Source organism: Aptenodytes forsteri, unplaced genomic scaffold (genome assembly GCF_000699145.1).
Source record: "Aptenodytes forsteri isolate BGI_AS27 unplaced genomic scaffold, ASM69914v1 Scaffold93, whole genome shotgun sequence".
Taxonomy (NCBI): domain Eukaryota; kingdom Metazoa; phylum Chordata; class Aves; order Sphenisciformes; family Spheniscidae; genus Aptenodytes; species Aptenodytes forsteri.
The window spans coordinates 760288-783773 of record NW_008794665.1 but is presented as its reverse complement, the minus strand read 5'-3'; the positions used below and the strand labels follow the sequence as shown (position 1 = coordinate 783773).

Here is a 23486-nt window from a genome sequence, read left to right as displayed (position 1 = left end):
ATGTCAGAGAAGGAAAATACGTGGCGCTGACGCAGACCTTGAAGAGACAGCAAATAGACTCTCTCTTAAAGGGGCTTGTGCTTTCACACAGGCTTTTGTTATCTTAAAAGGGGGGACCCTTCTGGACTCACAGAGAGAGAACTAAGCCAATTTGCCACCAGGGCAAACCAAAGCAAGTGCCAGATTACTGCAGCTACCAGGCAGGAACAGCTCTACTCACCCCCTTCGCAAGCCTTCCTTTTTAAGGGAAGGGAAGGAATGGCAGCCAAGCACCGTAAGAAATTCAGTAGATAATGTCTTTGCTCTCTAAAGAGGTAATCAGAAACAGCACAATAAAACCAAATAGCCCACAGGTTCTCAACAACATCTGGTGCAGAAAGCTTTATCTCCAGGAGCCATAAAAGGTTTATCTTGCCATCCTTTTATATGGCAATATGATATAAGCCTTCTGTCTTTGTGGTATCTTCTTAGCATTTATTCCTGTGGATATCTACCTAATTTTTCTACTGTTGCTAAATAAAAGGAATGCTTTTAAAACACAGTCCTGCAGCCATCGCCTCCACAACCGGGATATAAGGCTGAAGACTGGGTTTCGATTCTTAATCATGAGTGATGTGCCTGTGATTAGCAGAGAAACTTGCAATCAGCCCAGCTAGATGGCATACCTGCTCAATTGTTCCCTGCTGTCCACACCTCTTAGGAGAAAGGACCCTGTCAGACAGGACCTGCAACATGACAGCAGTCTCTGCAGCTATCACACTAAGATATACAAAGCATTGTTAATTATAACACAATCAAAGCACAAGTCCCTGAGCTCATCACTTCCACTACGTACAAATGAGATTTTCTGTTACCGTGAACACCTTCTATTAGCTTATGTCACCTCCTGCAGCACCTCATGCGCAAATGTTACAAGAGCACTTTATAGGTTGACAGTTCGAGTTAACAAGTGTAGAGAAAATAACATGACAAGCGTGTGGAAATGACACAAGTATCCCCCTTGTGAGCTTAGCCCCCTAATAAAGCTTGGCAGCTTTCCTAAAACTGAGCACTTTATAGGTTGACAGTTCGAGTTAACAAGTGTAGAGAAAATAACATGACAAGCGTGTGGAAATGACACAAGTATCCCCCTTGTGAGCTTAGCCCCCTAATAAAGCTTGGCAGCTTTCACCTAAAAATGTAAATGATGAAAACCGCCAAATTAAGAAAGGCACTTTCTTTTTTTTTAAAAAAAATCAACAAAATAAATATGAAGAAATAAGAGTTTGCAGTGAACAGCTGCAGTGGGAGATGAGCAATAGCATCACCTTACGAAGGTGATGCTATTTTACAAAAAAGTAGCTGTATAAAAAACTTGATTAACCAGGTATATTTTTAATTTTTTCTGATGTACTACTGCTTTTCCAGACTTTTACATGTGTGAAAAATAGATAGCTTGCATTCTGCTTGTGTCGGCTGAAGGCACATAAAAGCAGGGAGATGAGAAATCAAGAGCTGCTGAAAAGCTACATTAGCAGAACTGTTGCAACCATGATTGACTAAAGATCTAGGAGAGGCAAGGTTTATTAGAAGAAGTAATATCTTTTACTGGACTAATTTTATAGCTAGAAAAACCAGACGTGTTCCCTGGACATAAACACTTCTTCCAAGATAATTACTTATTACCTAAGGAACAGGCCCTGAAAAGGATTTATGTGCCAAAAGCTTGTTCATTTTTTCCTCTATTTCAATTAGACTAATAAAATACATTACTTGTACTGCTTGCATCTTTCTGCATCGTGGTGCAGCACATCTATTGACAAGAACAAATATCTCTTCACAACGTCTGTAGATTTCAGTGCAAGTGGATGATGGATGAATTAACAGATGAAAAATATTCACTTAAAGGCTGACAGACAAGCGGTTATGATCAGCAGCCCTTCCAGAAAATATACATGTAGCCCTCAGACAAATAAAAACCATTAAGAACAGCAGAACAGCTGCAACAAAGAAAATCCAAAGTCAATTATTTCCCATAACACACTGGAATAATTTCATATGTCATCCCACTGAGCTACAACAGGACTCCTACTTCAGTGAATACAACTGATAACACGAAATGTGTGTTGCTGCCTGCACTTTATTTTCTTTAACGCATAAATAGTTGCATCGGCTTTACAGGAAACAGCACAGTGGAAAATTGCCAACTATGCACAAATTTAGAAAGAGCTACTCTCTTCACTGGGCAAAATGCTTTATGAGGGACTAGCTATTCCTATCATTTGCATAAGTAACATCTAGGTGAAGCCAATATACTTTGCAGCAAAGAATTCATCTTCTTGGGAGGTGCAGTGTATTTTACCCTGCAGAATTAAGGCGTTCACTGCTATTGTAGCTATCAACTATACATACAACAGTAAGACAGGAATGAGATGGTGATTTTTGTCTTTTTGTACCAGTTATTTTCACAAATGCTTGACAGGGTATTATTTATTATTATTTTGTTATGTCCTGGTTTCGGCTGGGATAGAGTTAATTTCCTTCCCAGTAGCTGGTACAGTGCTGTGCTTTGGATTTAGGAGGAGAACAATGTTGATAACACACCGATGTTTTAGTTGTTGCTAAGCAGTGCTTACACTAGTCAAGGACTTTTCAGCTTCCCATGCTCTACCGACTGAGAAGGCTGAAGGTGCACAAGAAGCTGGGAGGGGGCACAGCCAAACTGGCCAAAGGGACATTCCATACCATGTGACATCATGCTCAGCATATAAGCTGGGGGGAGTTGGCCAGGGGGGCCGCTGCTTGGGGACTGGCTGGGCATCGGTCGGTGGGTGGTGAGCAACTGCATCATGCATCACTTGCTTTGTGTATTCTATTAGTAGTAGTAGTATTTTATTTTATTTCAATTATTAAACTGTTTTTATCTCAACCCATGAGTTTTCTCACTTTTACTCTTCCAATTCTCTCCCCCATCCCATTGCAGGGGGGGAAGTGAGTGAGCGGCTGGGGGGGGCTCCGTTGCCGGCTGAGGTTAAACCACAACAGTTAGAATCAAACAGATTTTTTTTTTTTCCTTCCCACTTTTGCTTAACCCACCCTCCCCCAAAAAATTTCATGCAGCATAGTAAAAAACCATAAAACCAATAAAAAGACTCAAAATATTCTGCAAAGTAAGATATTTAAAGACCTCAATCTGTTCAACTGAAAAGAAAAGACCAAGAAGGTAGCTTTGTTTACAATTTACAAGCAGCTTTAATAGACAGACAAATACCAGGTACTAAAAGATGCTCTTAATTCTAGGTACAGAAGACAAACTGAGGCCTAATGGCTGGAAGTGAAAACACAGTTACCATTAATTTCGGAATTAGGTATGGTTTTTTTCAAATAGTCTTTGGTTTTGGTGTTTTGGTTTGTTGGCTTTTTTAAAACAAAACAAAACAACTCACACTTTTGGAATAACCTAGCAAGTGAAAACACAGCTGTTCCACGGCTTCATATTTTTGACACCCTTACTCCAATAGAACTCATTGTCCTTGACCCAGATAGGCTTTTAGGACATGTCCTACACAAGAGGTCTAGCCAGGGGATCCAATGGTCCCTTCCAGCTCTAGAAATCTGTCAATCTTTTTTTCTGTTGAAACCCGTGGCTACATATGTACCAAGAAGTTGTTTGATATCACCTCTTATATACACATGAGCAAATACTCTGTTCTCCTCTACTCTGTAACTCCACCATCTCTGAAGTTTTGTCATACCACACGCATTGATACTTGGCTTCTGCTTGAACACAGCACCATCTCTTACCTTAGTAAATACAAGTACTGGAAAGAACAAAATAGTCTGGTTTTGGTCTAAAGATACTGTTAGTAAAAATAATTTCCAACAGTTTGTCTACGAAAAAAATGAGAAAATAGAAGGGATCTCAGGTAATAACAGATAATTTTTTCTTCTATTCATAGATGTATATCCTTTTAATTTATACTCAGGAATATCGTTACATACATAGTCCTATTCAAGTTCATCTTTATTGTAAAGCCACCCACAAAAGTTTTGAAGAGTCAAAACTTTTATGATTTCAGTCTTCCCTACATTACATATTGTTTGAACTTCGAAGTACAACCATTCCCTACAAATACCCATTAGCATGTAGCTTTTGTAACACTAGTGTGCAAACCCTGTGTGTAGCAACAGCATATCAAAATGGAACTCAGGTCTGAAATGAAATCCTAATTCATGTTAGGATCCGCTAATCCTTTCTGCTCACCTTGAATATGAAAATAACTTGCAGTACATCTGTACGAAAATGTTGCCTGAAGCTGCATCTTTCTACCTTTGGAATATGTAGAATGAATAAAAACTGAAATTTCTTTTGTTATTTGCCAAACAATTCTAAGCTTGAACAGAGCCCTCAATGGAATCTGCAGTATTTGTTTACCAAAAATAGAACAAACACTGTTTGCCATCACAACACAGAGACAGAATAATGAGTGATGAGTTTGTTCACCAACTATTAAAACATGCAATAGTGATTAAAGCATCTGATCATCAAAAAGGTTTTACTTACCCATAGGAACATTGGCTTTTCTTTCCTCACAACAACAACAACAACAACCACCAGGCTTATGAACAATTTAGTTTTGGCAGCTTCATGTGTTAGCTCCAAAAAGGAGAGCTCCATTAAACAAACTGAAACGTGCATTACAGGGACAACAGAGGATCCTAAAACCTTTTATCAGACACCCTGCTGCATGGAATTTTTTTTAAAATAAATATTGAACAACAGATATCTTTGTACTTCTCTAGTTAATAGACCTTACAGACCTCCTACAGTACGGCAATAAATATGCCTCAAGAAATCAGTGTATCACTTCATACCATTTAATAATGCCACAATTGCCTTTGTTATGCGGACTGTATAGAAGGGTGAATGCTATCCGAGAGCAAAACCATGCATTAGTAGTGCCTTTCTTTCTTCTGTTAGTAAGCATGGCATCCCTGCTTCAGTTCTATTCTCTTCCACCTGTAGGTCCTTCCAGTAGACAGCTGAGTCCACTTAAAGCATCGAGTTCAGAATAGTTTGGCATCCAGTTTCCCAACTCAAGTTATTAAAACAAGAACTGCTGTGATTCGTGAACCATGGCTGACTATTCCTTTCACTTAAGTTCAAGATTTTTATTCATGTATCTCTATCTCTTTGAAATAAAAACCTCACAAAGACACCAACATGCTGAGATTCAATGTCTCGCATTATCAGTGCCTAATACAGGCGATGAAGAAGCTGACATACACAAATCCCCATCCTAAATCTGTCTGTTCTGAAGATTTCATTTGCACAAATAAGCTTTGTAGGTCACTACTCACTTCTCAATGGGTTATTTTACTCCTGATTTTGCATCTGGGCACAGAAAAGTAAGAAGGACATTTTACTTTTCCATTATTTTCTTACTTTAGAAATACCAAGATATATAAAAATATATGCGTATTTATGAATAAACACATTCACAAGAAGTCAGGAACACTATTTCATGTAAATGTACCAGTTCTCATCATACCTTGTTACTAAACTGTACTGTTTTGAGGAATTAACTTCTGCTTCCCTTCTGCTCTTAAAAACCTGAAAAGCAGTATGAATAGCTTGACAGCTTGTCTCTGAAATAGAGGTAGTTCTCAGTCATTGATGATGATTCTTGTTTAAGACATACAAATTTTCCCCCTGTGATCAAATCATAGAAAATAATCCTTTTTTTTTAACCTCTTCTTCCAATAGTAAACTTTAGAAGTGATTCAGTGTAAAAACAAGTTAACGTACTCATTACTTTGTAGTTGATTGAGAACTAATTTACATTAAGTAGACATTGTGTTACATAAAACACACATCCTTAACACATGCCTGGGAGCAAGCAGCATCTGAAGCCCAGTCATGACTCTGTCTTAATTTCCTTTATTAATTTTTCATCCCACATAAACTTTAATGATTGCGCACACTTCCTCTGGTATAGGAATGGGGAATACAAAGAACAACATCCCAAGCTATGGGGAAAGCAAAATTTCCCAAAAGTTACTTTCTCTCTGACACAGGGGGAGAAAAAAAAAAAAATTGTCCTGACTCCATATCTCTGGTGATCAGTTTAATAGTGTAGGTGTGAACAAGGCATATTAATTAGGCATCTCAGAGAAAGTTTGCATCACTATGAGACGCACTTAATACCACATCACCAGCAGCAGTCAGTCTCTAATCTCCAGCACGAGCCTGTAGTTTGACATGCACTTCAAGTTAACAGCGATGCTAAAAAACATGTTTTCTCTGCTTGCCACCCTCAACTAGCAATTCCCCTATGCCCACATCACTCCCTCCAGCGTGGTGCCATGACTACAGTGAACCAAACGAGGGTCAATTGATCCAGCTGTTGCTTGGTTATTTTTGACCACAGAATTTTCTGACCAGCTGAAGCCCTAAAGCATAGAGTTAAAACAGTAAAAGTACAGTATGAATAAACAGGTGACACCACATCTTTTCATAATTCCCTTAGAAATATCAACACATCAGACACACAGAATTCATTTCAGAAGCTTACTTTTCTATCTTCAGGTATATGCTCTCCTGGATACAATTCTGTCCATAAAACAGTTTGTGGTCTCTATTGACTGCTTTTTTCCCCCCTCTCCGTCTAAATCCACTTAATACAGCCTCAGTCTTGTTCTGAAACTGCTCATAAATCTGTTTTAATGTGTTGCATTTATATTTTTAGATATTGCCCTGAAGAACGCCAAATCATTGAAAGAAACAATTCATCACATAAGCCTAAGGCACAAAGTAAAGAAAAAAAAAATATTTCCCATGTTATATGCCTGCAAACTAAGGAACACAAAGGTGAAGTCTAAACAACCGCTGTGAAAACAGCTGCACCTGGTGAATACCAGGTGAAAAAAGAAAAAGATACAGAAAAAGAAATATTGTGGTCTATTGCAAAAAGAGCACACGATTGTCACATCAGAAAGGAGAAAATGTATCTTGTATAAAGACTTGAATTAACAAATTAAGGAAGATGTCCATGCTGGGGATGCTTTGTGATATAACTTTGATCAGAGTTAACAGGAATGGAAGTTATAGGCATAAATCTCTATGAATCAAGATGCAAAAATATTCCTTTTCCTTTTTTCTTTCCCCATTTACAGGCTCAGAGAAGGTAAAGTGTTTCAAAAGAAAAGGTATAGCTTTGATAACAAGATCAAATTGCTTTCCATGTCACATCTGTCCTTAAAGAGTAAAGACAAAAAATGACAACTTCTTATTCTTATCTGGAGGAAAAACTTTGTTAAAAAGTGACTAAAGAAAATACAAAAAGACTTATACTACACCATGAACACTGCCACGCTTACAGGAGGAAAATTGCATTACTTCCCTCTTTCAGCTAAAATACCTGACAGATTGTTGCCAACAATGCATATTTTACTGGCTGCCTTATTTTCCTCCGAACAACGTCCCTTAGAGAGAATATGCATAGAAAATAAGGCTAACCCCTGGATTTCACTATTTCAGGTAACAGAGAGGTTACAAATTTTTCTTGGCAACCAGTTCTGTCAACTCTTGACCTGTTTAGTTCCCAGCTTCTTGCTCGATTCCTGCCTGATTTACAAAAATATAGAAAGCTTCTCCCCTCTCTCCAGCTCTTTCCACTGACCTTCTTCCCATCCTCTTAACTTCCAGAGCTCCACTAGCCCCAAATTTCCCCTAAACGTCTGTCTTTCCCAATGCTTCATCACTTCCTTTTCCACATTACCTGCAGTGAACTCCCCCCAATACTTAATCCCGTTTTTTTTTACCCTCAACCCTTCCTCTCTTATCATCAGCACTTTCATAATTGTCCCCATTTTCTGATGGGAACACAGCCCATCCTCCAGTAACCTTTCTTTATCCTCCTCACTCCTCTCTGGGTCAGGTCCTCACTTCCCCCACTCCCACTTCCTCCACTCCAGTAAGGAGCCAGATTCCAAAAGTTGGCAAATTTATGAAGACAGAAGTCTGCCAGGGTAACAGTCTGCCAAGTCTGCAGATTTATAAAGACAAATTCATTTAACTAAGTGTTCCCTCCCACTATTTACTCATTTTACTTCGCACAACACAAGTTTCACAATGCTTATTTTGGGATAATTTCTTCAAAATATATTCTAAACACTTAAAATCTGATTTCAGGTTAGAGTAACTAAGTCAAAACTGGTGGGTTTTACTTTTATCAACTACAACATGCCAAAAAAAGATGACAGGATACTTCTCATGCAAATGCTGCCTTCTGATTTTTGGAGCAGTCAAAACTAACCTCATTTCCTTTGATATACTCCAAAAAGTTATCCAGCGAAGAATCTTGTAGGAGTCATTTTTAGGAAACAACGTGAGTTCTGCTACTGTGCTGCCTGTTTTACAGGATCAGACATAACAGGGTGGGTATGTGGGAGTAACTTAAAACATGCATATGAATAAAAAACAATTAAGTAAGAAAAATTGAAGCCCTTCTTTTTGTCCAAGATATCTGTCTGAGCAACAGAAATGGACTTTGGTGAGCAATCTTCCATTAGCCTTGGATTGATTAAAACTCCCCATCCCATTGCAGATGTTCAAGATCCTGAAGCAGGCTGTTACTAAACATTTTAACTCCCCTCCCCAGGTTTTCTTTGGTATCAAACACTGCATTTTGTAAGTGTCGTGCAATGAATTGCTCCAGCTACTACTAACTACTACTTCTCAAGTACCAATGTTCCTCTGACTGCCAATCAGCTCTGAATCATAGCAGCTATCCACTGTTTATGTAACTATAAATCCTAGACAATTATCTGACACTAATATTCTTAAAAATCAAGAAAACTTCTCAAAGCACAAAAATGCAAAATGTTAGTTTCTTTATCAACAATTCAAATACAAAAATACACATTCCTGTCCTGAATTTAAAGTGTGTTAATTTCAGAAAGGTTTGTGTTGTTTGGGGGGGGTTGTATGTGTTTTTTTAATGAATACATCTATTCAGTGAGTTATGAAAATTTAAAAAGATATTAAGCTATTCACCAGGCCTATGTTATTTCAATGAATTTTATTAGTTTTACTGAATGAATGCTATGAATACAGAAAATTATCTCTGAGGCAACGAAATGCGTTTTAACATCTCATTCCTTTCCTGAATTACGTATTTTTGCCTATTCCTCCGTTAAAAGGTGAATTAACCTAGATAAGCATTCCCAAACCTAATTTCCATATATCAATCAGTAATATAGCATGCAGAATGTGATCCTGAGTCTTCAATGGGCTAGCATGCACTTGACTCTAAATCAGAAAACATTCTTGTTCTAAATGGCAAGCTTTTGGGGTCTGCAGCTAGTTTTCCAGCCACTGCCATGTCCTTAACCCAGGGTTCACCTGGCATTGCCTCCAGCAACACACTGGCAAGACAAGAAGGACTGCAAACACAACGACTGAACAAGCAACGCAACAGCATTTCCATTTCTCACCCCATTACCTTCTTTTTATCAATCAAAGGGATCAAAGGCCTGGTAGAAGCACACTACCCTGAATTTCTATAGCCTGGGGGAAAAACCTCTGTATTTATTCTGAGTTTATTCTCACATAAGCAAAGAATACAAATATGGGAAAGCATTGCAGAATTCTCACCACAAGACCATTCTGGGTCACGCTGTTTGAGGGACTTACACAGCAGGAAATGATGTGCACAAGAAAGGACGGGAGCTAAATTAGTCACTCTACGAACAAGACCGGGGCAATTTTCAATTTTTATTTTCATAAAAACCAAGTGAGTGCAAACTACCTGTGAATCATTTGACCTACATGATGAAAAACCCAAGACACTGTTTAATTTGTGCTCACTAGTCATAAATTTCAACTTCAGTGAATTAGCTCTCCATTAACTGTCTCCCTTAGGGGAGTCACCTAGTGATTTCTGTTTTCCTACTGTATGTATTATTTGCCTATGCTAACCTGAGAAGATATACCACAGCTGCAAAAATACTGCCAATGCTAAGGGCACCTCCCAAGATAAGAGACATGACAGTAATCTTCCAGTGAATCATAGAATCATAGAATCATTGAGGTTGGAAAAGACCTCTAAGATCATAGAGTCCAACCGTCAACCCAACACCACCATGCCCACTAAACCATGTCCCTAAGTGCCTCATCTACACGTCTTTTAAATACCTCCAGGGATGGGGACTCAACCACTTCTCTGGGCAGCCTGTTCCAATGTTTAACCACTCTTTCAGTAAAGAAATTTTTCCTTACATCCAATCTAAACCTCCCCTGCCGCAACTTGAGGCCATTTCCTCTCGTGTGCATAGAAGGAGTTAAATTAAAATCATTTACCTTTTTTTCTTAAGAAGTACTTTCTGTTACCAATAATGGATAGAAAGATTTTTCCACTTAAGTATATTACTCATTGCATAAAGACCCCTCTTTTACTTAAAATTCAAGTGCAGTAATTGAAATACAGACATTAGATCAGCCACACTAGGTCACATAACCCTATAACCTGTCTCCACCAATGATAACTCTCAGGTTCCCCTGACCTGTCCCCCTTCTACAATGAGAAAGAGATCCCAGCATGCAAGCACACAGAGTACATCAGGTTTTACTACCTCTTCCGATTCCTTCGGAAACACTTGTTAGGGTCCTGGTTGCCTCCTCCCCCCCCTTACACTTTTACCTTCCCATCCACCATCACAGCACGTCACAGGTACTCCCTGTCAACCACCTCCTTTCTCTGGAACACCTGGTCCATACAGTAGGATGGGGAAATATAAGAGGGTGTGTGTACACATGGTGATGATCCCAGTTCCTGTGAGTTTACGATTTCTTCCCACCCCAGCATGTCTGCAGGCAGAGCATGGCTGGGCAGAGCCCACCGGCACAACAAGTGAATTAGGAGTGCAATGGGAGGTGTCAAAGGAGCTCTGTCAGTATTCCCTGCAGCTCCCTGTCCTTGCATTTCAATCTTGGACTCTCATCTCTTCCCAGTATCAAAGGGCTTTGAGCATCTGACATACAAGGGTGGTCATGGGGAGTAATGAAGACAGAGTCAGATGGCTCTTAGCAGTGCCCAGTGAATAGACAAGAAGGTGCAAACTGAAACACAAGAAACCCATGAAAAAGGTTGTGGGTTTTTTTTTTTTAAACCATAAGGCTAGACAAACACCCGGACAGGTTGCCAAGAGAGGTTCTGAAGTCTCTACCCTCAGAGATATTCAAAACCCAACTACACATGTCCCTGGGTAAATCCTAGCTGACCCTATTTTGAGCGGAGGTGTTGGACCAGACAATCTCCAGGGGTGCCTTCCAACCTCAGTGATTCTGTTCCTCTCCTACTACTGATTAACGTATTTTGAGAGTCGGTAGGGAGTACTGATTAGATTTGTCAGAGGAATGTTTAATCCTTGGTAAATCCCTGACCTCTCTCACATCTCCACAGCATGACAGGCACTGAGCAGAAAGTAAAGGTCTTCACCACAAACAAGTTCTTTCTTTGGAGGTAGCACGTAGGTGGTGACAAGCAGATTTTAGTAGCCCACATGCACAAACAGACTGAAGACCATAGAATGTTGTTTTTCAACAACACTGCATAACGATTTTGCTACAGTACTCGCCTCTACTCAGAACATGTTGTGCTTGGGGAAAATGTGATAATGAATAGGAAAGTAAAATGTAAAAGTCAAAATAAAATAAAAAAAGAACAAAGCTGCTTTTGCTTGACAAATATAGTTATCTGTTTAAACAATACTGATTATTATTGTGTATTTTAACACATTACCAGATATTTCTGTGCAGAAAGAAATCTTTCCCTTCATGTGGGAAAAGAAATCCTTAAAAATAATATCAGCTCAAAAAGATGAGCAGCTTTGGAACAAGCTTTCTCTTAACATTAACTGGCAAAATTGTTTGGGGAATGTAGCGAGACTAGCACAGAAGTGTGTTTTGTTAGAAAAATCCATTAATTGGGTGTTTTGCATTTACATTTCTGAGTCTCAATAAACAGCTAAGTATTCCAGAAAAATATGAAAACAGAAAAATAAACATAACACATTACAGAGGACACCTATCTATAGTTTTAAAAGTCTAGTCCCTTGTAAATTAGTTCAGGCAATACTTACAGTAAGTACTCCTATGTTAGAACTTCAGAAGAAAATATCAGATATCCAACTTGTACTGGTTTTGGCTGGGAGAGGGTTAAATTTCTTCAGAGTAGCTTGTATAGTGCTATATTTTGGATTTGTGACCAAAACAGTGTTGGTAACACAGGGAGGGATGTTTTGGCTATTGCTGAGCAGTGCTTGCACAGCATCAAGGCATTTTCTGCTCCTCACACCACCCCACCAGCCAGTAGGCTGGGGATGCAGAAGAAGCTGGGAGGGGACACGGCTGGAACAGCTGACCCCAGCTAGCCAAAGGGATGTCCCTGACTATATGATGTCGTGCTCAGCAATAAAAGCTGGGGGAAAGAAGGAGGAAGGGGGGGTATTTGCAGTTACGGCATCTGTTCCCCCAAGTAACCATTACATGTGATGGAGCCCTGCTTTCCTGGAGATGGCTGAACACCTGCCTGCCGATGGGAAGTAGTGAATGAACTCCTTATTGGGCTTAGCTTGCATGTGCAGCTTTTCCTTTACCTATTAAACCGCCTTTATCTCAACCCGCAAGTTTTCTCACTTTTACCCTTCTGATTCTCCTCCCCATCCCGCTGGAGGGAGTAAGCGAGCAGCTGCGTGGTGATGAGCTACCCACCGGGGTTAACCCATCACAGAACTAAAAGAACTAATTCTGTCCCATTTTCACTATGTAACAACATATCCATCCACTACCATGATTACTCTGGGATTTAAAATTGCTAATAACTCACTACCTTCTACCTGTATTAACATAACTCTATTCAATTGGAATAATTACTCTGATATTAGAATAACAGTTTACCCTTTTTTGGACTAGAATAATTATCTCCTTAAAGAACCGCATAGAACATTAGAGCATAAGTATTAAGTCACATCTAAATTAATTTCTGTTAGTTACTTGATCTCAAGAATTAATTCAAAGTGTCTAACAACTGCAATCTGATTTCTACAAGCTCTTAATATGTTAAGAAATGTATATTACACTACGGACATTAATTTCCCACAGGGTATTTAGCTGAAAAGCTTCCAGTTGACTTGACCTAAAAATCACAGACAAAATGCTTAAATCCCAATTTGCCATTTCCTTTTTTTTTTATGCTAATAGTATGTGAAAGGCATTTTCTCCATGCTAAATTAAGAATATAAGGCCCAAATTACTACTTACCTACAATCAGCAGTTTATTCCTATTGAGATAGCACTGTTCAGCCATATATTATCAAAGTAATCCTGATAGTTCTTAATTTAAGTGGCTTCCACAGTTTCTTTCCACAAAGGAGCAAAACGCCAAATTCATTGCAAAAGGGGAAATTTTGTTACGTTAGTACAAAGCTAGTTATAAATGAATGCTGTCAAGTCCACTTCACACGAAGGGTGAACCGCTGCCTTACAGGGTTTGCTTGAACAGTTCAATAAGAATTGATGTTCCTAAATATTCTCCCTTGAGAAGCCCAGCATAGCAGAGGAATTTGAATTAAGCAGAAATCCCATAATTCAGTGACAGAACAAAATGTAACATCTATTTTAACTACGAAGAAACTTTTGTGAACACCACAGATACCAGAGATAATATATGTATAGCAAGTTAACAACAGATTGCAGTTATTCAGAGAAAACATAGCCTTGTTAGTTCTAAAGAAGGTTGTGCAGAGGACATTAAAGGAGTGTGTGCATTTTGCTTACCTGGTTCATATTTTTATAACAGTTTTGGTATATCTGAAAAAGGTTGGGTTTGGGGTTTTTTTTTTGAACCTGAACTGAAACGCTTAGCACTCAGATCCTCTCCATAACCTTTCATTCACTGCCTTTCCAGTGCAGGCTGTCAAGACAGCAGCTTATCTGCTGTTAAGACATTAATCATTAATGTGTCTCCAGTCTGTAGATGGAGAGTGTATCCCATAGGGTTTTCTCAAGCCTCTATAGGTCACATTTACAGGTGACAAAAACAACCACCTTCAATTCCACTTCTAAGTCTACCGGTCACCCACTCTAACTCATAAACCATTCAACTCATGTATTTTCAATAGCATCTTCCACCTAATGTGTTGGCCACAGATTGCATAAAAATCTCAGCTTCCAAATGGTCTCAGCGTAGGCTGTCAGAAGGTATGAAGCAGAAGGTTAAGTCCATACTCAAGGAGAAAAAAGAAGGAGAAAATAATGCTAAAGCAACCTGGAGCAAATATGAAAATCACTTCAATCCTCTCTAGGCTAGCAGCCAACCTAGTTCTACCCACACTCAGCGCTTCATCAGACACCAGCAAAATATCATCCTATCCAGCATAGAGAAGAGGAATGTAAAAAACATTTTAGCCCTTATTCATGTACATTCAGTGGAGTCCATGGGGGCACAGGATCCTGATGTTTCTCTCATGATATAGCAACTAGGTTAGAACTGGTGCTTGATAATAAGACTTCTCAGGAAACATTAAAAATGAAATCATTTGTGAGAAGCACTGATCACACTTTCATCAGTTGCAGATTTGGATACTGCTTCATAACGTATGACACCAAACACAAGGATAGATTTGAATACAGTGGTTTGGATAATTGCTCCATCATTGCAAGTACCATTTCTGAAGTACACTAGAAACCCGACTATTAATTGCTAAGTCACCTCAAATCACCTAGGAAACATAAACTAGGTACAGTTACTCACAGAGAATATCCAGGACACCTAACTAAAATTTAGACACCAGCTGCTAATTAGATAATTATCACAAACGGACATTCTAAGCATGGGCCATAACACATTTCCATTAAAGTGACCTATGCTTTGCCTTTCTGCTCCCTCCAGAGATACACTAGGAATCTCAAATACTTGTAGTTAATATCTCTTTTGCTAGCATCTCACTATTTCCGTGTCAATCATTTACCTTTGTTATGTCCCCCCAAAGTTTCAGGCAGCCCTCTCTACACTAAATGAGTCAATTATTAATTTTGCAAATTTAATGTTTAATTGACATATTCAACCCCTCCCACTATCAAATTGAACCCTGCAGTAGCCCATGAAATATTATCCTGTATTCCAACACTGTTTTTTGCATATACTGTTCTTAATTTATATTGTAAATATGTTTACTGAGATGTTAGGTACTCGGAGCATCCCCACATGATAAGCATAGTACAAGCATGAGGAAAAGGGGATTTTGCCTAAGTGTCAGCATTGGATGGATAAGCAAAAAAACCTCAGTAATACAGTACCGGCATGCATCTTGAAAAATTATCTTAGTTCAGTATCGTGTTGTTACTCGTAGGCAAGGCAAAAAAATAAAATGAAGATTGAGAAAGGAAATTAAGAAAGCTTTGTGGTAACTGCAGTTACTCTAGTGCATGACAGGCAATGCAGGAGGAAACATGAATGCAACTATTTGACAGTTTGACAAGCGGGCAATGAAGACTTGTATCACTGTTAAAGCTAAGGGAAAAAAGCTGGGATGACCTTAGGCCATGGAAGTCCTTTAACTGGCAACAAGCGGTGTTATCTAATACATTGGAACCATGGGAAAGATGCAAAGAAAGAAACGGCACAGTCAAAGCAACAATCCGGAAAAATAAGTTGTGCAGCTCTAATTGGACTGACACAAGCAGGCAAGGCTGCCTTGCTCTAGGCAAAAGGAGAGAACGATGAAGCACTGAGGGCAAGCATAAAAATTTTTACCTGCAAGGATGAAAACTTGTAGCTGGATTTAAGAAAATAAAAACAGGCAACATTTAGAGAAGATTCAAGTATGAGAAACCGAAGAAAAACCTGTGCTCAAGAGACTGCCCAGAGAAACAGGGTCCTGCAGAACAGAAAGGACAGTGGTAATGTTCACCCACTGAGACAGGAAAAAGCTGAAAAATGAGGTTTCTTTTAGTTATATAGCACATATGCCAATAGCCAGGTGTGCGCAAGGGAGCAGTCACAAAGACAGACAATTATTTTCTTTGTAAATAATTGCAGAGAGGCAGAAAGGCAAGTCTGCAAGAGCCAAACATAACCGGGCACTCTCATTCTACTAAATGTATGCAGTCATATTTCTAGACAGAGTAAAAACACGCGTGCATACAGCACAGTGCAGCTCACATCCTGAAGTTGCACAGTGTGGTCTACAAGCTCCAACAATCCTCTGAACTTTTTTTTAAGTTGTAGTAACGTACAACTACTTTCATTCATATCATCCTTCATGACTATCAGGTTTTAATGACTGTAATTTCTTAGCATTTCAAAATCTCTATCAGCAACTTTAAAAAAAAAATCAGCAATTTTTTTTTTTTTTTTAAACATTTTCTCTTTAGTACTGGTAAAGGTGATATTTAGGATAGTCATCTTCCACATTAGCCACTACTATGAGAAGTGATGGATAATTTTTTTGCTCACACACACACCTCAATTTCTACTGTTAATTCTAAGTACTGTAGCACTTCATCTCTTTTTTCCTGCTGTCCTGTCTCCCAATCCTCTTAAAGAACTTACAGTGATTTGGGGGTCTGCTCCTATTTTTTTCCAATGTGGTTATTCTAATTCTCTCCTACATTTCCACTACCCAGTTTTCCATTCTTTTCATTGGTGTTGCAGGGCTGCATATTTCAGGTCATTCAGGTTTTTTACCATGCTGTTTTGCATTTTCTTTCTTTCTTTTTGCCTCTCTTACACAGTGGAAAAGAACCACCTCCTAGCTGGAGAACACGGAGGTCAGCCATAGCCTCTGTCAATCTTCTGAGACATAGTTAACTAGTCTATATGTTTTTTCTAAATATTTAAAGTTGTAACTGGTGTTGAAACATTTGAATGACCAGAGTTTCTATACCAATATGAATCTCTTTAAATTGCATCAGTATCAACCATCTTCATTTGAAAAGGGTCTATTTTACTGCACAGGATAATCAACATTAAACTGCTCCAAAAACACGTGTCCTGAATTGCAGTTTTCACCTCTTGTGTAACTATGTAATACTAAAATCTAAAACTATTTTTAGTGAAATGGTGGCATCTTGTGGCAGAAATCGGTCACTGCAAGAATAACAGCTTTGAAACCGTATTCTGATGAAACACACATAATTAGTAATCTAAGCAGTTAAATCTCAAGCGTCTGTTTCAGTTCATTATCTACATTACTACAAAACTGGCACGTTTGCAGAGTTATTGTGAAAGACTTTCTTCTTTCCCTACATCTCATTTATGAGTAGCATTGCTCTTGTCCATATCATAAATTACTTTCAGCATCTCACAAGTGAGTTAATGTCACTCTTGGGGGAGGTGGTGACCATCTTTGTAGGTTTGATACATATTCTGGGTATTTAGGAGATCCACCTATCCAAGCTTTTACCTATCGCCTTCAAAAAGAGCACTGCAAATCATGCAAGAATACTCTGCTGAGCAAGTTGTTTAGGAGGAAGAACAGTTTCTCAGATGCTGGTCTTTTTTTCTTCTTCTCATGTCCTGTGAAAATCTAGCATCCCCTCAGTTCTTCTGGCTCCTCACTCCCGCCAGCCCCTCAGCAGAAGCAGCCCACGCTGCCTGCCAACAAGAAAAAAGAAGCAAGCAGGGCCTTGGACGACTTTCTTCAGTTTGCAAGGAAAGGGTATGTTTCACTCTACAGAGCTGCTTCAGCGTAACACAACATCTGGATGATGCCAGAAAACGGGCATCCACAGCTACCACCACTCGCTCAGTGCCGCGGAGCGGAACTGAACAGCAATGCTGCCCTCATCAGAAAGGCCTCAGCAATCCACCATGGACTTGCCATCCCTTAAACGCCGTGGTTAACATTCTTCAAAAATTTAACAAAATGAACAGAGGTAGCCACAGAAGAGTGACTAATGGTTTTCTAGGCACGCAAGAAAGTTAGGTTAAGGTTTTTAATAATACTTAGTTTACCAACTCCGTTCTTTACCTAGTATTTATTCTTCATTAGGATCATTCACTGGTAACAATCTGCTACTGTGGTGTTAAACATTAATTGCTTGTGACAAGTATTTTGCAGGGGCCTTTTTACTATTATTATTACAGACAATCAATTTCTTCAATTTTTAATTCCTTTTCCTTCCAGGGAACTCCGCTTATTCTTTTGCCTTCTGGTTGTTTGGAGGGGAAGAAGGGGGTGTTAGTTTTGGTTTTGTTTGCTTTACTTCTTCTTAACCCTCACTTTTTACTAAAAAAAGCTTTCATCTAGCATTTTTCTTAACATATAAAGATGATATCCATACGCATTGGGGGGAAAGCAGGAATAATTTTACCTTCACTCATGACTATGCACAGTAATCTTGACATAAAAGTTCTTGGTCTATGACTGTAATACAAATAAGCATGAGCAAACCCTTGTGAATTTGTGGACAATCTTGCTAATGGAAGTGAAAAAGAAATGTGGATTTCATACACAAAACATGAGGAAGAGACTCAAATCAGCACCCACCCCCCATGCACACTTTGCTTACTTCCTGTTGTTACTGTGTTGTCACCTTCCCAGCCCCATCATTACTACAAGGCTAAATAGAATGAAGTGCTGTGGCATCAGTCTAGTTGAGAGATCTGCCTAATAGCTTGGGTCTAACAACCCCAATAAGGTTTACAGGCTTGAGCCAGGGGTAACCAGCTTTTTAGGGCAGGAACTACATCTGCGTAATGCTCTGTATGCCTACATGAAACAGCATCTTTAAATGTCATCATGTTCTTTCTGGTTTTGAAAAATAAGATGTTATTCACTGATATTTGGATGTGAACTTCCTGCAAAAACAGAGAAACACACTATAACTATACACTTTAATAGCACAAAGGTTTCTTCTACTATATAGCAATTCTACCTCTTTATTTCTATGCTGTATCTCTGGGTGCAATAATTCAGTGGATAAAAAAAATAAAAAATCAAGGGGTTTTTGTTGAAATAAATTTTGCATTACTGCACTACTTCACCTGAGAAGTTGGCAACAATCTAGAAACAAGAAAGGCAGATGTATAAAATCTTCTCCTTCCTAAAATATAATTTGTCTCCTGCCCTTTCAGGTAGTATAAAATTAATCAGTGAATACTGATAAATCTGCACAATCTGATACTGCTAAGAAGAGAATAATCCTCTCATTGAAGTGTTGGTAATCCAATCTGTCCAGGTTACATAAAGTGAGTGTACGGACAAGCGTTTCTGTAAAAGACATCAAGTAACTCCATTTTACTTGAGTGTTTTTAGTGACCATTGCTTCAGAACACCAGTACACTGGAAAATCTGTTGTGCATTGGTCATACGTAGTAAGAATGTGCTTGGTACTGATGTAATTTTCTCCTGCCATCCACAGCAGCATTTGTGAGCCCAGCCACAAAGCAACGTTTGGATGATACATTCAGATACATGGGTAAGATTTACCAAGACAAAAGACAGATTTCACATCCTCTTGAGAAACCCCCAAACCCCAATTTCCCACCAGTTTCCATAAGGGGATTTCACACTAAATCAGATCCTTCCGTGGGGACCTATTTTTAAACGACCAGCCAGGAACTAGTATGGGCGAATCTCACAGAGGAAGACAATTTTAGCCTTCCTTCACTTCTCAGATGAGAGAGAAGATGTTACGTTTAATGGCAGCCAAACCAGCACACAGTCATAAAGTTGTCTAAGTAATGGTATGAGTTGTCGAGTTTTTGTATTAGCCTGCAAAACTACACCAGAAGAGCACGTAACTGGAAATCTAACAGTTTGCACCAATCAGTTTCACATCTCTGAAAAACTGCAAAAATTCTCTCTTACAACAGGCAGTTGTGTTTACATCTGAGTCTCTCAGGGACGCGTTTGGTCCTGCATCACTGTAACATAATAGCTATTAGGTAAACCTGAAAAGGAAAAGCCCCTTTATTTATACATCTGTTTAGCAACTCTAGGCAGGGGTAAGAAACTTGGAGGTTTTTGCTTTCTTTGGAAAGCTTTTCAGATATGGGTACAAAATGAATCCTCTTTTCTTCAGCCAGCATGTTGAATAAAATATTTCAAACTAATAATGGCCATAAAACTTGTTTTAGTGATTCCCATAAACTAAAGAGTGGATGCCATTGCTCTAGATGTTCAATCTTAGCATCATCTTTATTCCTCTCACTGGAGAGCACATGCGTAAGCAAAAGTTACACTCATCTTAAAATGTTTATTCTCACTGGCTATAGGAAAGCACAAACTTGTCAGTCAGTCAGTTCCTTCTACTATTGTTTCACTAGCAGGGGTTTCAAAAGCACGCTCCTGCAGTTATCTGATCTGTCTTAGCTTTTCCAGTCCTCGGGATCCTCAAGGGTTCTCAGAAGAGATCCTTTCCTCTCCTCCTTACCTTGTGCTCAGAGTGAAAGCATTCAAACTTGTCACCAGTCTCAAAAGGGACTGTTGAGACCTTTCAAATGAGCCTCCTTACAGACAACTTCCTCTCTATCTAACTTCTGGTCTGAATCTCATCTCACTCATACCAGACATGAGTCCATGAAATAACTAACACAGTAATAATAAAATGATGCCACAGAGTAGCCCGCTGTATTTAACCTCAGATATAGTCATACTGAATTTTGCTGCAGTTCCCTCTCCCAGTATTTTTCTCCCAGGCAAATCAGCAAAGCATGACAACAAGAATCTCTTCCCAGAAAGTATGCAAACCTTTTCTCAATGTCACACCCTGAAAAAAATATTTTTAATATCTGTAGCTGAGCCTGGATCACATTTTGGAAGCCTGAGACAGCTTTTCTCCCTGCCCCCCACCCCCCCACCTTATTACCATCCATTACTTGTAAAGCTGCTGCTTCTCATTATAGTTACACCAATCACAGAAAACCAAAAACTTACGCATATGGGAATAAAACTCACCATGCTGTTCATTTTTGAAGAGGATGAGCTTGCTCTCTGCTTCCGTAGGCTGTTAAGCTCTTCTGTATTTCCATCCTTTGGTTTTATGATCAGCCGACTGCCTCCAGCAGTACCTTCTGAAGAGGATCTCAGTCGTTTCTCAACAAATCTGCCTTCTCGGTATGGACTGAAGCTATTGACAAGATCAACTACAAATAGAGAAGCAATCAGCAATCATTACAGAGAATTACTCCGACAAATATTTTCTTAATGACAACACTGCTTTGCTTGAAATGCTTACATTGAAAGACAATCACATAAGAGATGTTCTGTAGAGAGTAGATCTTGCTTACCTAGATAAAAGTGTCACCTGGGCCACCAGTTCACTGTTCAACCTCCAATCACTAGCATGCTCCACACACTACGGCCCAGTCCACAGCTCCTCACAGAATCCAGAAGGATCTTTGATCCACCCTTTCCTTTCTCCCCTCGTTTTAGGACACTTCCAAACCGCTGTCCAGTAAAATCCACCAGAGAAACTATCGCTGGTCCACTGGTGCCAAAACGCAACCTGCCTTACCCTGCACCCCGAGGCAAGCCTAGGTTTTGTAGGGCCAAGTAACAGCTTTGTTACCACTGCATAGGACAGGGATGCACACTGGTTTTGGTTTCTGTTTGGTCTTCCTAGCTCACCTCTGCATCCACGCCCTCCAAACCCAGCCTGCAGCCAGCAGGCTGAATCCCAGTCCCCAACTCCAGTTAAAAAAATGAGACATCAGAAAAGAGGAGAAAAATTACATTTTGAGGTGTTAGGGCAAATTTAGAGATAGGGAAAAGGAAAAGCATAATAACATAATAAATGTAACACACAAAATCTTATCTTCTTTTGCCTTTTGTGAGAGAACAGACATTTTCTCTAAGACTTTTCAAAAAAATCCATATCACATAAGGATATATAAAGGTATACTAAGAAATATATGGCACATCAAACCTGCTCATACATTAATGTCCCATTCACAATGCTATCTGTAATGGTATCAGCTATGAGACCAGCTACAGGAGAGAAAATATCTATTACCAAAGAAAATGCACAGAAATATTTTGTATTCACACCTGGTTTTAAATACTGTTTTAGCAAAACCAAATGTTCAAACCAGTCTCTCTGTAACAGATATAACTACTTATAGCCATATCTTACTGAATGCCACGTAAGCTTTTTCTATATTTGTTTCATTTCCTATGGCAGGATTTTATATCTTTTTTCAATGGTCGCTTTGTATGCTTGGCCAGTTTCTAATTTTAAATACATTCTTCACCACACAAGTGAGAAAAAAATTGCATTTTGAACAGAACCGTAAAACCCTAACAATTAATCATCGACTTTTATAAAGTGCAGTATTAGCTCTAGTGTTTCTGTGAACATGAATCCCATTTACAAAAACCTCTCCATCACAGTTTCAACTCCAGTTAGCTGCCTTCCAGAAATACAGGTTAAATATACAGCTGCCGATGCATGAGTTTCAAATGCACTGTGTATTTCTAAACATCTCGCCGAGCTGCTCACTTGCTGTTCTGCAGTACACTCTAGTAAGTCAGATTCAAAAGGATGAGCTCATTCACAGATGAGCCAATGTTGCAAGGAACACCAACCAAGTGCTCAGGACCAGTAACATACATAAACGGATATATTTTTTCTTCCAATTGACTAAGGTTCTGAGGGAAACAGGTCCCTTCTGGTGAAAGCTAATTTAGTGGATTAATTACCAAGCCTTGCAGTGACAAATAATTCAAAAAGCAAGATTGCTTTTGAGTGCTTATAATCTACATGCCTAGATAAATGTCCAAGCAAAAAGATGGGTATGAACTCATATGAGTTTATACTCATCCATCTTCTAATACAAACACAATAAATGCAGTCTTGTTAACTCTCACAAATTTTGGCCCACCAGATACGCCTCAGGATTATGCAAGAAAGCACCAGTCTTTAGGTTGGTTTGAGAAAATAAACTGTCAGACATAAATGTCTTCTGACAGGTGTCCTTCACTCAAGGGCCTGGTGCTTTTATTCATCTGCATCTCTATAGACTGGCATTTCTAGGCACAGCCTTTCCACTTAATCTTGTTAATATTTTCAAATTCCTTTTCATAAGCTAAAGATCCAGTGTAAAATGTAGATGTTAATTAACTCTCTCTGTTTCATAGATTACATAATGAGAACTTGCACAATGTTTATTTAGGGCAACAAGAAAAGATTCTATAGGTACATCGGGGATAAAAGGAAGATGGAAGGAAAATGTGGGCCCTCTCTGGAATGAAACAAGAGACCTGGTTACCCAGGACACGGAGAAGGCGGAGGTACTCAATGACTTTTTTGCCTCGGTCTTCACCAGCAAGTGCTTGAGCCTCGCCGCCCAAGCAGCAGAAGGCAAAGGCAGGGACTGGGAGAATGAAGAGCCGCCCACTGTGGGAGAACATCAGGTTTGAGACCATCTAAGGCACCTGAAGGTGCACAAGTCCATGGGACCCGATGAGATCCATCCGCGGGTCCTGAAGGAACTGGC

At 39.2% G+C, this 23486-nt stretch overlaps 1 protein-coding gene across 3 annotated transcripts in view; it reads right to left on the bottom strand.

The window, feature by feature from the left end:
• Positions 1-23486, bottom strand: part of CCSER1 (coiled-coil serine rich protein 1) — a 687005-nt gene that overhangs the window by 660368 nt on the left and 3151 nt on the right. For all 3 annotated transcript variants that reach the window (XM_009273535.1, XM_009273534.1, XM_019470564.1), the window contains exon 2: positions 20947-21134. In XM_009273535.1, coding sequence (XP_009271810.1) covers positions 20947-21134 — 188 coding nt within the window. The remainder of the gene's footprint in view (positions 1-20946; positions 21135-23486) is intronic.